Below are 15,327 nucleotides of genomic sequence, written 5' to 3' on the forward strand. Positions count from 1 at the left end.
ATTAAGGTAAAGGGTTGCAAGCTGCCCACCTGTCCTTCAGCAGGTTACTGCTTATTATACATAACAATGTCACTATATATATATATTGGTGTGGGTAGCCAATCCCTCCAATAAGAGAGCAGATTGTTTTCCAACAGAAGCAGCACAACCCTGTCTATGTTCTATCAGAAGAAAGACCCACCAAACTTTATTCAATGGATCTTACTGCCTAGTGTATTCAAAATTAGAGCCTAGTTCATTTGCACAACTTCCAAAATTCTTTATTCCAGAGATGTCATAAATGTCTTAATGGGGTGCTTTCTGCCTTAGGGGATCCCAGTGAGCAAAGGTGATGGCGCTCCTTAACCTTGCATAGTAGAGGCAGTTGAGATGCCTGCAGTTTTCTCACAAGCTACACCAGCTGAAAAAGTCTTTTCTACACAAGTAGAAGCCATGAATCCAACGTGGATAACTGTGACAGTCATTTGTGAAATGTAGCTTACATAGCTATTCTCAACCAGAATGAAGATTGCATTGCTTTCTCCCCAGATTCTTTTCAAAGGCCAACCAATTTGAAATCTATAAGCACCATGTGATAGATATCCATCAGGAAAGTCAGATGTGTGTGTTTGTGTATAATGCTTTAAAACCATTTTATTGGTCTATTTCCATTAAATGTATGTTAAAGAAATTTCCCCCTTTGCTATATTAATGTTCATTTGCAATGCAGAGGTTCTGGATATTGAATGACTCAGGCTATAACCCATTCAGCAGAGCTGACATTAATCACACCATGGTTCAGTGGAAATGTCAATGCTTGGGCAATTAGTGTATCTGTACTGTGGTGGTTTTGTCACCTGTGTCCACAACGATAAGATCCCTTCCGCTAATGAATCACTGCAAATGACTTGTGGGTCCCGACAGCTAGCCTGCAAAGTGTATAAAGCACCATAGTGTATAAACTGCAAAGTGTATAAAGTAGCATAGTTCTTCACACAGCCATTTAACAGGGGGAAGCAGGAGTGTTATAGTGTCAAAATAAATGGACCAGAGCACATTCTTAAGTGGCTTCCCTTAGCCCTAATAATGTGTTATCAATTTTTCTTCAGGGCTTCGTAACTAAAAATAGATTTGTTGGGGTAGGCTTCAGATAGCTTAAAAAGGTACTGGTGGGTTTCAACCACCAAATGATAAAGCAGAACCTGTATTGCTTGGTGATGGGAGTCTAAACTGACTCCTCACCTTCAGGCATCTCTGCTCCTCAACTGGATTGCCGTAAGCCACTGTTGTTCCTGGCTGTGCCTTAGTAGCTACTCTTGTCTCCTTCAGTATTAGGTGTGTTGGCCTATTCATTTTTTTTCAGCCCTTTAGTCTTCCAGAGACACCCCTCAGGCTTTTCTTGAGATTGGTTCTTGCCTGAAAATGTGTCCTGTCAAGTCACTTTTGGGTGTGGAAGGAGTGTTGTGGAAAAATAGAGAAAAAATGTCTTCCTCTCCCGTAATATCAGAACTCAGGATTACCCGGTAAAATTAATAGATGGAAGATGCGGAACAGACCCAATAAGGTATTTGTTTGCACAGCACACAATTAACCATACGGAATCCGATGATACGGAATGTGGTGCTGAATGACCATAGACTTGGATAGCTTTTTAATAACGGATCAACAAAATGCCTGGACGACAGTTCCATCAATGGGCATTTGCCTTGATGGTTAAATGGTAAACACCAGGTTCAGGACCAAGAACGCCTCTGAATACCAGTTGCTGAGAGGCACATGGCAAAGAAGAGTTGCTGCCTTCATACTCTAATATGGGCTTCCCAGATGCAGCTGGCTACTCACTCAAAACAAGATGCTAGACTAGCCAGCCTCCTCATTGGATCCATCAGGACTTTTCTTATGCTCAGTATGGGATTCACAGTTACATTTCCCTTTTGCAACATCTACATTTAATTGCTTTAATTGGACATTTCATTCATAGGTTTACCAACACACTGGACACAAAGCTACAAACAAATGAATATACTGACAATGTAAGGACATGGAATAATTCTATAGGGTTGTATCCAACAGTGTCTTTCAGCTGACAGTAAGCTGACAGGGAAATTGCTGAAAATGGCTTGCTTTCCTGTTCTGCTGACAGAAGCATTGCCATCACCTAAGCAATGACGTTGGATACAACCCATAGTCTTTTAATAAAGCAATGTTTGTGGTTTGTGTGTGTGTGTATGTATATATGTACATATATATGTACAGTAGCACCTTGGCTTACGTTACCCTCGGGTAACGTAAACTTCAGATTGCGAAAGCGGCAAACCTGGAAGTGTTTCACTGCGTGCGCATGTGCAGAAGTGGTCCCTCCGGTTGCAGAAACCTCAGGATGTGACTGGAGCTCTGGAACGGATCCCGTCTGCAACTGGAGGTACCACTGTATATATATGTAGACACACATACACAAAGCCACAATTTTAAATATAAAATACATGTTTATAAATTTTTGTATGCCTTATATTGTAAAAGACAACTGAAAAAAACAAGTTCTGTAATAAATGAGAGATAAAAGCGAAGTAAACTTAGACATGTTTCTGTCCCTACAAAGAGGAAGTGATTTTAAGTTACTGAATGATAGATTACCATAGACCTGGAAGAATGCATGCTGCTGGATGTGGAATGGCCCCCATAGAAGAACTACAAAATAAATGAAAAACAAAGGGGGGGAAATGAGTAAAAACAACACCACGTGGAAAACAAACGAAATGATATAGGTATGAGCAGCAAGCTGTAAATGTCCCCATGCTCTCATGTGTTGAAATCTGCAATGAAGGTCATTGCTGTAACTTTTCTGGCATCAAAGAAAACAAGGATAATTTGCACCAGTCCCCAATCTGTGCCTAAATAAGAAACCATCTAGACAGTAGTTTGGGGAAGTGTCAGATTTTGCACCCAGTGTTGTTACTTGAAATGCTGACCTTCAGATAGCAGCAACAATGAAGTAAGAGGAGCTTTTCAAATACATGAAGCATGTTTGAGCTATTGTTAAGGTTACATTTCCTATGCAATGAGAGCCATTGCATCAGCCCCATTCCATGCAGCTACATGCAAGCAAGATTCCAAACAAACTAAGCAATGGAAAGCAAAACAATCAATACATCATCTTAGTATCAAGAACAATGTTTCTGAACTGCTTTCCTTAATCATGATGTCTTGGTTTAGCTTTGAAATTGACCAAATGGTCAAAAATGCAGGAGAATATATTCCAGCTTTTGAGTATTAAATCAGGTAGAACTCTGAAACTATGGTGGTGTGCTCCTGTTCAGGGTTCTAGCCAGACAGCTATGCCCTTTCCCACGATACTCCATTCCATTCCTCGTCTATTTTCCATTTAACTTACACACACAGAGAGAGTCAATAGTCTGTGCCCACATAGCATGCTCACAACTGTTTGAGATGGCTCCCCCCCCACACACTTAATATTTTTTCCATAAACCTTTGTGTTTTCCCCAAGCCTGCTGATTCCTCCCTCTTGTATTTGGATGGTACCATTTTGGCTATATAAAGATCCACACTTAACAGAATGGGGCACAAAATGACTCCATCTGTCAAGGTGGCATTTACAAGATCATGTGCACACACCACGCTTCATTTTACAGTCTCCATTTTGGTAGCCATGAGTTGGAAAACCCAGGAGGTGCTCTCTTGTCCCCGGCCCTTCTCCAGAATTCAGCAAATGCTTTTCAGCATGCATTTCAAACAGCCACAGGCAGTGGCAATTTCCCTTTATGTTTCAAGAACAAGGCTTAGTTAAAGTTAGGATGTCCTCTCTACCTTTGTGGCCTATGTCCATTTTGCCAGGATGCTGAGTGCAACTGCAGCAACACCTGAATAGTGCAGTGGCCAAAATGCTGAGCTTTGATGTGGGGGGAAGCCCCCATTCAAATCCCCACTGAGCTACAAAGGCCACCAGATGACCTTTCACTTAAGGTGGCTCACAGGGGTATTGTGGCACTGAAACACTGCTCTGAGTCCCTTGGAGGAAAGACAAGAACCAAATCAAATAAATAGCCACAGCTTAATCTATGGCTCAGCTGCCTGCCCTATGAAGAAGACAATGGAGGATTTGTTGCTAGGCAAGCATATGCTAAGCTAAGCCCTTAAAAATATCCAGAGACACAAGTCATTTGGGTTTAGAGAAATGCCAGGATGAAGGGCTGTTGGGTACTTCTAGGTTGGTGCGTAGCCTTAAACAGCTTAACAAGAATCCATGTTGGTATTCAATACCTTATGTGATTAAAACACTCAAATATAATTCAGATTATTCTGGGATTCTGCACCATTCGCTACATCTTTAAAAGAGGAGACAATGCAATACATAAAATAAATTTGCTGTTAGGTTTCTAAGCCTAGCTATCTATATGAATATACCCAAATTTAATGAGTTTTGAATGTTTCTATATTTACAACCACACCCCTCTGAGAAATTTTGTAGTGCAATCCATCTATTATGACATCGTATTAATGCTGACCTCTAGTGGGCAGTTGAATATACAAAAAGAAACACACATAATGTGCGCCCTGAAAGCAATGAGCTGAGGGTATAGAGTTGCAAAGGCATAACAGTTTCAGAGCAAAGTCAATTTAACACACAGGCTTTCTATATAATCCTATAAAATGCTTCAAGGCTTGGCTGGGGCAAATCTAAGATATAGCAATGTCTAAGTGAATAAAACATGCCTTACAGCACAATCTTGCATATGTTTAGGCTCTGCCACTAGCACAGTGATGGAGCACATGCAGACAGTCTCATGTTCAAGTCCTGACATTTCTTGGTAGGGTTGGGAAAGAGCCTTGAAGACCCACTAGTGTAGAGAACTAGGGTGACCCATGGTCTTGCTCAGTAGAAGGCAGTCTTCCTATATCTCACTGTGTTTGATGGACCTTACTCCATAATGGACATCTTTAGAACACCTCCATAAACTCTTAGGATAACTTTTCTTGCCTGTCAGCTTCCCCCAATGTTGTAAACACTTACAGAACAGCACAGAAGTAGTCAAAAATCCCAGCAAGCGGACTTCCGGGTTGACGCGATCTGGAAATGGCGGATTCCCTCCGAGCTGCGGAGGGAATCGGCTCTACCGAGGATGGGTCTTTGCCGCGCCGGCGACGCGGGGACCCTTAAAAACCGCAGGCGCGGAAGCCTGCGGACTGAAGACTCGGCGGGTGCCTTAAGCGCCCCCCTGATTCGCAAAGAGCCTTTTTAAAGGCTGCGGAGGGGATACGGGGGTGGCGTGGCACTGAGAGTCGATCGCTACCTTGGTAGAGCGAAGCCGCGAGCCATGACCAGAGAGCGCTGACTTCCTTCCTTGAAAATTTGGACTGAAAGAATCACCCGTGAGTAAGACGGATTGGGACTTTAAAAAATCTACCTTAAATTGGAGACGACCGGGGGGGGTGCTAAAAGGAAGTCCGCACCCCCCCTCTTGCAGACGATCTAAGCAACGACACAAGAGCTAAGCTGGAGAGCCTACCCTTGGCGGGGTGAGTTAAAAAGGACATTAACTTCCAAGATTTAACTAAAGGAAATTTTGGGTTGGAGAGTGGAGTTTTGGAAACCCTTCTTTTGTTTTAAACAACCCCCCCCCCCCCGAGCTCGGGAACGTCCTGCCTTGGTGCCTGTGTAAGAGCTGCGGAGTTTGACAGCTGTCAAAGCTGCCAAACGGGCGGTTTAAAGTGAGAAATTGTCATTTAAGATCCCTCTGGACTAAGACGAGTTATAATTGAGCTAAAACTGTTGGAAACAAAGTAATAATAATCAGTTAAAGGATTGTTGGTGAAAAGGCAAATAAGTAACCAGATTCCCCCTAGGGGGAATTTTGTGAAACTACAATGGATACAATGGCTGTGGAAGGAAAGTTACTAGTGGAAATCGAAAGGATGTTTCAATTGGTGGGAATCTTACAAGAGCAGAGCTTGGCCATGAATAAACAACTCGAGACTATGACCTTGGGAACAGGCAACTCTGCTCTTTGTATTGAGGACCTCAATGAGAAAGAATCCACAGCGGATTGGGAAACAATATCTACAGAGCTGGAAGAGACTAAACAACAAGAAAAAGAAGAAGTAATCCTGGGAAGTAACAACCAAAAGTTGACATCTGTGGAATACAAGCAAGGAGACGCTGGGAACATATCTACCACAAGTCTGCGAAAGACACAGAAGAAGAAGGAGGAGGTCCCAAGACAAAATGGAATACAGGATTGTAAAATACAGAAATATGATTGGGGCCTCCGTTTGGACTTAGACTTTGAAGAGATAGACTTTGTGGAAATTCTTCAGCAGTTACGTTTGAATCTTCATGTGGGAAGAGGATACACTTTGATGGTGAAAGAACTTTTCCCAGACCCGACGACTGACATAAAGGACTACCAACAGGACAGGCGGAGAGGGACTGAAAGAGATTTGAAAGCCTCGGACGTGAGGAACCCAGGCTGAGAATCTCGAACTTGGATTTTTATTGGGAAGGGACAAAAACCGGGGATGGGAGGGAGGGAAGAGGAGACTCTTAAAAACTCTTAAGACTTCTAGGTTTGGTTAAGATGACTCTTAATTAAGATAAAATGAAAATCGATGGAAGAGAGCTTAAGTCCAACTTATGAAAATCAATTTTTATTATAAAAAAGGTAATAAGATGAATAAGATTGTTAAGAGGAGAAACACCAATTTGCTGATATAATCTTGAAACTGGGATGCACGAGGGGAGGTGGGGGGAAGTCAAGGAACAAGGTCATGAAACGGGGATATGCTGATTTTATACATGTTTTTGTCTTTTGTTTTTTCTTTGTGTATGTTTTGTTTTTATAAAAGCAGAAAACCAAATAAAAATTTTATTTAAAAAAAAAAAAAATCCCAGCAAGCGAACAGTATCTATGGGCTATTTGGTACATTAGAACCCAAGTTTCACACTGAGTGAACGTGCAGTACAACTGCCATGAATCCTGGCTCTCTGTTAAGTTCATCTGAACGATGCCACTGTTTTAAAGCACGTTACAGCCCTACCACATATTACAAGGGCTTTTTTTACGCTGGAACTCACTGGAACTCAGTTCCTGCACCTTTCAAGTGGGCGCCATTGCCACTGAGAGAGAACGAGGGAGGTGTTCATGGTGAGTTCCAGCACTTCTTCTTCTAGAAAAATAGCACTGCGCATTACGCTTTCTAAGTGAGCACTTAAAAACAAAAAGTGTGACACGGCCCCAAGGATGTCACTGCTATGTTAAGATGGTGATGCTATGGTAGTGTTTTGTTTTTGCTTTCTGGGGGCGGAGTGTGTTGCTGGGGTTTGGGGGGAGTTACACATGATTATTGATTCAGGATAGCAGTCTTGCTTTAGTAACCTTGGAAACCACCCTGGAACTCATGCTACGGAGAGAGTGAGCCAACAAATCTTTCACACAAGCACATTAGTCATTTTCAACTTGACAGTTTAAATATGTGTTCTAACGCCTATCCGTGCACTCGTCTCAAAATGCATATATGCACTTCCAGCATGCAAATTTAGCAACTTGATATGCACACACGTGTCACTTTCATTTCACCTGTTCGCTACTACTTAGCCTCCAATGTCTCTAGAATGAAAAACGAAACAAACAAAAAAATGTAAATGGTGAAAGCAGATGCTGCAAACAAGCAACACAAGCAGACACAAAATAACGTGAAATGTTTTCGCTGCTCAATACCGGCAATTAAGGTCTCATATGGATGAAAGATGTGAGCTACTACCTCCTAACTAAGATATAAAACCACCACTAGTGCCAAATGATTTGTAAGAAATATGAGATAGGGCGGGCTGGGCTTTATGTGTATTTTAAGGATAGAGGACTTGACAAGTGTCTTCTGAACATGCCTCAAATGCATTAAGTGACAGGCCATCCTTCCTTTCCCTTCTCTTTCCTTTCTTATTCAAGCTCAAGGTGCTGCACGTGGTTCTCTAATTCCCCATGTGATCCTCTCAACAGCCCTCAGGAACAGGTGAGTGGCCATTCCCTGCTTTATTATTAATATTATTATTATTATTATTATTATTATTATTATTATTAAGGAGCAGCTTTCTAGCAGTCATGACAGGCTGAAATATCTTGGGTTGGCTGTGGAAGCTCTCGCACAGCCCCTTTGGACCCTAGCAGGATATGCTCTCAGATTAAGCAGAGGTAGATCAAAGTGAGTGGTTCGCTGTAGCCTCCAGAGAGAAATGAGCTCTCACGAGCCAGTCCCTAAAGGTGCCTGGAAGGAAATGCAGAGACAGGAGCTCACCTGCTTCATCTCGCTCTTCAGCCTAGTGATGCCACTTCGTTCCGTTTTCGTTGCTCCCGTATGACCCACTTCATGGATAGATATAGCAGGGCTTGATGTTGAAGAATCGAGAGGACGCACTTAGGGAGAGGGACGGGAAGGAAGAAGAAAAAAATTATTTTTTGTTACCAAAAAATGAAACACCAACAAAAGTAATTTTAAAAATGGCACTTAGAAGAAAAGTGTATTACTGCTCCTTTCGACTCCAAATTCTTTCCCACTGAGAATATGATGGAGGAGATTTTTCATATCAAAGGGGCTTAGATTCATTAAGCTTTCGGAGGCTTCTTCACCTATATAAGGGAAAGCAATAAGGACAATGCAGTTGCTGTTGCAGGAGTGCAAGTTGTCAGTAGCACAGATCACTTAATGAACGGCTCCATTATTATTTCTCAGCTTACCAAATTAATGGCAAGCTCTGCCTTCAGCCCATATCACTTAATGAAAGGTAAGTAGCCAGTGTGATCTTTTTCAGCTGGGTACTTTTCCTGGCTTTCTCCCCTCTGACAAGCCCACATAAATTGCATTAGTACAAAAAGGCTTTGTTTTACACCGAAGGGGATAAATAGCACCCTTTCTCCTCTATGTATATCGCTGCAGCATTCTCATTTCTGAGTCACAGGTCTCAAGTTCATATACAGAACCACAGTGAAGATAATCGTCTATCTTAAAATATCTTCTTTCCCAGCTCCTGAAAGTGGGATGGCAGACAATGAGCCCTTGCTGTCAATCAGCTAAATGCAGTTTAACATGATTGTTTTCCTGGGGCTTTTCATACTTAAAGAATAAAAACGCATGGCATCTGGAGCAGACTTTGTTGAGCATACGGAAGAAATGCAGGAACAAAAAGCAAATCCCTGAGGGTGCTTTTTAAGAAAATGATACCTGCCCAATTCACAGACAAAAAACAAAGGCAAAATAACCAATAGAACAAACTTAGGCTACAATTCTATGCATAGTTGCCTGGGGAAAACTCCCATTGAAACTGGCAGGACTGACTTCTGAGTAAACATGGATCAGATTGCAACATTTAACTCTAGCATTTGCTGCAAATTCATCCTGATTTCTATTAAAACAATCCTACAGATATTCTGCTGGTGGAAGATCTTAAAACTGTAGCAGCTTATTATATATTATTACTATTTTGTACATTTATTAATGAACGTGGCATTAATATCACCATCTCTAGCTACTGTGCACTGTCTTCCAGCAGTGCTCTGAATCAAATCTGCTCCAGAGGGTCCCTTAGCCCTCCAGAGCCAATTTTGAAGGCTTGTCATTTGCACAGCATTGAATGCCATCCTCCCTCTCTCTACCATCACCTCCGATTCCCTTTCAGAAGCGCACACACAAACTCTCTATATAACGTATTGGCCTGAATATAAGCCTCACTTTCCCCCCAAATTCCAACCGTGAAAAGTTAAACTGCGGCTGAAATTTGCAACCTTACAAAAATAAGCTTTTACGATATCGCTGCTGAAACAGACATGCGGTAAAACTGAACGGGTGTGAGTGCCTGTGGAATTTTAAAGGTGCGGCTTATATTTGGGTGTGGCTTATATTCGGGCCAATACGGTATCAATCACACCTACAGTCATCCTGCTTTGGATTCGTCCACTGTAAGTGGGGCATCACTCATGGACTGTTCTGTTATTGGCCTGTGGCAACAAAACTGGTCTCACCGGAACAATTCAAGCTGCGAGCAAGTTCTGTGGCCATCACTTGAATGATGAGTCCAATGCGGAGCCTGAGCATCTCTGCAAATAGACTGGGCTGTGACCGGACATACATAGCCAAGTACACCATGATTTCCTGTTATGGGGGATGAGGATGGCGGAAGGGGGAAAAAGAGCATTTATGAAAACTGCAAGACGGTGAGAGAAACAAAGCTGTTTCTTCAAGGCATCCAAAGGATTCCCTTTTGCATTACCTGAGTAAGAACCGCAATGCTGATGTCTTGACCACTGGCTTCATATATGAGTTTGCTTAGTTCCTCAGGTGGCAAAGGCCTAGAGAAAATGGACCATTGATTAAAGACTGCGAGGATGCTATATTTGCCACCAACAATCCTCTCTGGTGTTTATGTGTGTATATGTGCCATTCTCCTAGGACAACTACCCAGTGGCTCATGAGAATGTTGTGGGGACTTCACAGTTACATCCACATGGAGAAAAATGGGGATCCTCTTCATGCGGGTTATTCCTTGATCATCTAGTCACAACCTTGCTGCTGATCCCATTCCCCCAGATTGCCTTTACTCTTAGATTCCCACTGTACCATTCCCACATCTAAAGATTTCTAGCAAACTTGCTAAGGTCCTGCATAATATATTGTTCGGGTCCAGCCTTGCCAAAGAGGACCAATGTCTCTTTTATAATTACCGTATTTTTTGCTCTATAAGACTCACTTTTCCCCTCCTAAAAAGTAAGGGGAAATGTGTGTGCGTCTTATGGAGCGAAAGCAGGCTGCGCAGCTATCCCAGAAGCCAGAACAGCAAGAGGGATTGCTGCTTTCACTGCGCAGCGATCCCTCTTGCTGTTCTGGCTTCTGAGATTCAGAATATTTTTTTTCTTGTTTTCCTCCTTCAAAAACTAGGTGCGTCTTGTGGTCTGGTGCGTGTTTTAGAGCGAAAAATACGGTATTTAACTACATTTCTATTTGTTGTTTCTCAAAATCCTGTACAATTTACAACTAAAAAAACACACATTAAAAATACCCAGTAAATTAAGGCTGTGTTATTCATTCTAACTATATTATTTCACAATATACAAGAAGACGACAATTAGAGAGGCCACAGAAAGTGTGATAAATAAGGCTATAAAGGTGATGAATGCTTACGCTGTTATTGTTTTTTCACGTGGCTCAGGTGGCAGGCCTACTGTAAGTTGCTTCTGGTGTGACAGGAGGTCCGTGCATGCCTAGCACAGGATAAAAGGAGAGAAGTGGTGAGATTGATCTCTTAATTACACAACAACCAACACTGTCTTATTTTAAATTCAAAGATATTGCAGGAACCCATATATGCAGCAACCAGCATAGTCTTCTTTTAGATGCAGAAACATTGCTTTGCCTATTCTGTAGCACTAATTAGATAAAGAGGAAACACCATTTATTGTACCTGTAACAAGGACAGAGAAACTATAGCGAGGTGACTGATCAATCATCCTGCTTGCTGTCAGTCAGGAAAGATGTAGTGCCCAGTGAGGACATTTTAAGGTGTTTCAGTGCACATGTGTACAGCTCTAAAAGCAAATGTCTCAAGATGCAGTGTGTGTGTGTGTGTGTGTCTAAATATGATTTCCACCCGCACTTAAAACTGTTATGACAGCCTTTATTCCATGGGTCAATTTATCTACTTATAGTAACAATAATTGCCAGCATAAAAGCAGTAGGAGAAATTCAGCGGCAACAGTGCAATCAGAGGCACACCTTCACAAAAAGCAGATCTAAAATTCAGTGGATTAAAAGTGTACATATCTAAAAAGATCTGGCCTTAGGAGCTGAAGTGCAAGCTTCCTATAGCTCAGAGATGCGGGGACACACACACACACACACACACACACACACACGTAAGTCAGGGATATATATCTGTGGCCCTGCAGATGATACTGGACTAGAGTTCCTGACCACTGGCTGGTTGAGGCTGATGGGAGTTGGAGCGCAGGAGTATTGGGGGGGGGCACTGGCTCCCCATCCTTGCTACAGTTAAACTGGGTGTATGAATCTGGATGGGAAACTGCTGGGAGTCCACTGTAATAGTAAAGCAAATGAGTTGCTCCCAACTAAGTCACGCACACAATAGGCTAAGTGAAATTAATGTACTTAAGTTAGTAGCCTAGTTCATTGATTTCAGTGGGTCTACTCTGCGTGCTACTTAGTTGGACACAACCCATCTTTTTTAGAATAAATAAAACCTAGCAACGAGTTGCAAAACATATTGCAGGCACATTCTTCCAGTAGCAAAAGCATACGTATCCCCACACCCAAAGACAAAAAGAAGAGCAAATGGAACAGGTAAGGCCTTGGGTTGATTAACATTTTATGGCCTTTTAAATGTGTTTGTGGGAGGTGGGGTATTTTTTGTTTTTGTTCTATTATGTATTTTGTATTCTCATTTCATGTCTTTTTTATGTCCTGTGATCTTTGGATGAAGGGCGGGATACAAATTTAGTAAATAAATTAATGCTATATACTTGTTCCGCACCTCAGCTAGGACTTCCACTCTTTTTCGCAGTATGCCAGAGATGTAGCGGATCAGCCCCCATTCTTGGTTCAGGCCTGCTTTGCTGTAGAGCTCATTGAGAAGACAATGAACTGTGATTCCACACTGGCCATAGAGACATGTTTCCCAGTCAAGGCCTCTTAAAATACAAAACCATAAATGGTTAGATGTACTTATAAACTAATACATAGCTATTACACACACACACACACACACACACGACATTTTCATTGTAGAAATAAGGGAAATAGCTGAAAGTGTGTAGAAGTTGCAAGAATATTAGACTGGAGTTCTAAAGCGATGCTTCGTCATTTTGAACCTAATGACCCTGGATCCCTCCATGATGGGAAAAAGGTGAAACATAAATGTAAGACATTGTTTAATTTTATTACATTTATGTCTCTTCCTGCTTCCTTCATGGAATCCAAGGTGACATATGCTTGGTTCCCAAGTGATCTGCCACCCAGACTCTGCCAAACTCAGACCTGCATAGCTTCAGCAACGTAGTAGCCTCAAGTGCCTTCATAACTTTCTTAAGCAGAAATATATAGCAGTCAAGCCATGTACAGCATATAACTGGAACTCCACAGCAGCAGAATAATAAAAATCGAGAGACTGTGATAACATACAATGATTATTCAGCCAGCTAAAAGAAATGAAGCAAAAATTAAAAATAGATATTATGGCATCATGATTCCCACTTATTTCTACGAAGTTGCCCTTCAAGCTTCTGATCAAATTCCAACCAAGTACAGAAGCCTATACTTTTCCTGACTATGATATTTAAGTCATCCTACAAACATATGCAAGATATGTTAACGAGAGTAATCATCACGTTCCTTAATTTTTAAAGTACTTTTGTTATGTGTGTGTGTTTTTTGTAGCCTGTATTTTTTAGTTTATTGCAAAATAAAATCCCATTTACCGCTCAAAAGAACTTTACATGAATGTAGCATCAACCCTAAAATAGCCACATACGAAACCAGGAGCCAGATGTCCTGCTGCATCTTGCACTGTGACAAGTGGAATGATCAGCTCTGCAAACATTAATACAGAAGATCTGACTAGAAACTAGACAGCACTTCAAACAATTTTGTGGGTGTGCTAAAAGGCAACAGAATGGGAAATGAAAACCTTGTAATAAAACATTAGGAACACATAACAGTAATCTGAAGGCTGAAACCCATGTCAGAAGCTGGAACCCTGTGGCACTCCAGATGTTGGAGTCCAACTCCCATAATCCTTGACTGTTGGCCATGCTGGCTGGGACTGACGGATGTTGGAATCATTCATCTGGAGGGCCACTTTCCCTGCCGTAAGGGAGGTCACAGTTGCCAGGGTCATGAACAACAACAATCCCACATAACATTAAAACAGCAGGGCGCTTTTGCTTCCTAGAAATGCCGCCATTTAAAAATAAACAAACTTTGCTACAAAGATACTAGGAAACTTACTTTATTAGATACAGGATGTACAATATATCTGCCTGGTCATGTAAAGTGGGACATTCCTTTAACTGCTCTACTAATTTCACACAGTCCAAATCGCCGTGAGCATCTTTTGGCAACTGAAGAACAGCCTCCGGCTCCTATTAATCAAAGACAAACTTTAAATGACCAAAAGTCAAAAAAGGCCTGAGCATGAAAGGTTGCTCTGTAACTCATTAGCTATCATTACTCCCTGGGAAACGTGAGGGGCACATAAATGCAATTACAGTGGTACCTTGGGTTACAGATGCTTCAGGTTACAGACTCCGCTAACCCAGAAATAGTACCTCGGGTTAAGAACTTTGCTTCAGGATGAGAACAGAAATCGTGTGGCTGTGGCACGGCGGCAGCAGGAGGCCCCATTAGCTAAAGTGGTACCTCAGGTTAAGAACAGTTCCAGGTTAAGAACGGACCTCCAGAACGAATTAAGTTCTTAACCCAAGGTACCACTGTACAGAATTGAGACATAGTGTTTTTGAACGCTTTTTACATTTTGTTTAACTAACTTTACTCCAGGTATGTGGATGAAAAGGGAGTCGGCTGGAAGTTCTAAAGTGTGTGCTTAAAAAAAAAAAAACACCACTGGGTAACTAAATAAAAAAGAGATTCAAACAATATTAGTTTTGTCTTTTAAAATAATATTTGCATTTAATACCCATGGGCCTTCAAACAGTAAGCAGGCTGGGCTGTACATGCGTAGGGTAACCTCCTTGCTTTGAAGCAGAAGAGAAGTGAAAATCAAATGGGGAGGGAGTCTCCAATTCCAAAAATATAGGGCTGCAATGTGTACTCAAGCCATGTGGCTGCTGTTTTGCACGCCCCAAATAAATGAGCTGTGTGCTGAGCAATTCTGCAGGAGCTAGAATGCAGTCCTCCTGGACTCAGGGAATCCAGCCTGCATTTGCTGCAGTTACGAAGATTCAATTATGTATCATTAGTCCTGGTGTGGTCTGAAAGCAAGGAACTAACAGCTCTTTTGTCAGGAAGCAAGGAACAAGCTTTCTGAAGGCTGCCTCTGCTTCTTGAACTGACCACTGAATTAACATCCGAGCAATAGATTACAACGCTGCAATATTTCCACTTACTTCCCACACCATACTAATGTGATTCCACCTCCTTTTTTCAGGCATTCTTGCACTTTTTTAATACTCCTTTTTTGCAGGAACAATTTCGGTTCAATAACTATTGAAGAGCCTTCCAGAAGCTAGTAATAATCTTCCCTATGAAAAAACCTTCTGGCTTGTAGATGGTTATTCTAGTGTATTGGATTAAATCTGCTGATTTCAATGGATT

The 15,327-nt window shown here is 41.7% G+C and overlaps 1 protein-coding gene across 4 annotated transcripts in view; it reads right to left on the bottom strand.

Moving 5' to 3' along the window:
* PHKA2 (phosphorylase kinase regulatory subunit alpha 2) overlaps window positions 1–15,327 on the bottom strand; it is a 55,470-nt gene that overhangs the window by 7,502 nt on the left and 32,641 nt on the right. Inside the window, exons 22-30 of one of the 4 annotated variants that reach the window (XR_014525794.1) lie at window positions 14,002–14,135; window positions 12,530–12,686; window positions 11,164–11,243; window positions 10,256–10,334; window positions 10,008–10,137; window positions 8,517–8,618; window positions 8,287–8,405; window positions 6,896–7,601; window positions 2,614–5,047 (exon numbers count right to left, since the gene is read on the bottom strand). Coding sequence is in view for 3 of the 4 variants with exons in the window: in XM_083501820.1 (XP_083357946.1) it covers window positions 2,614–2,667; window positions 7,572–7,601; window positions 8,287–8,405; window positions 8,517–8,618; window positions 10,008–10,137; window positions 10,256–10,334; window positions 11,164–11,243; window positions 12,530–12,686; window positions 14,002–14,135 (885 nt within the window). In the remaining variant the exon portion in view is untranslated. The remainder of the gene's footprint in view (window positions 1–2,613; window positions 5,048–6,895; window positions 7,602–8,286; window positions 8,406–8,516; window positions 8,619–10,007; window positions 10,138–10,255; window positions 10,335–11,163; window positions 11,244–12,529; window positions 12,687–14,001; window positions 14,136–15,327) is intronic. The other 3 variants (XM_083501820.1, XM_083501821.1, XM_083501822.1) reach the window with 3 other exon arrangements.

Source organism: Podarcis liolepis (assembly GCF_965112155.1).
Source record: "Podarcis liolepis genome assembly, chromosome: 4".
In the NCBI taxonomy this organism is placed as follows: Eukaryota; Metazoa; Chordata; class Lepidosauria; order Squamata; family Lacertidae; genus Podarcis; species Podarcis liolepis.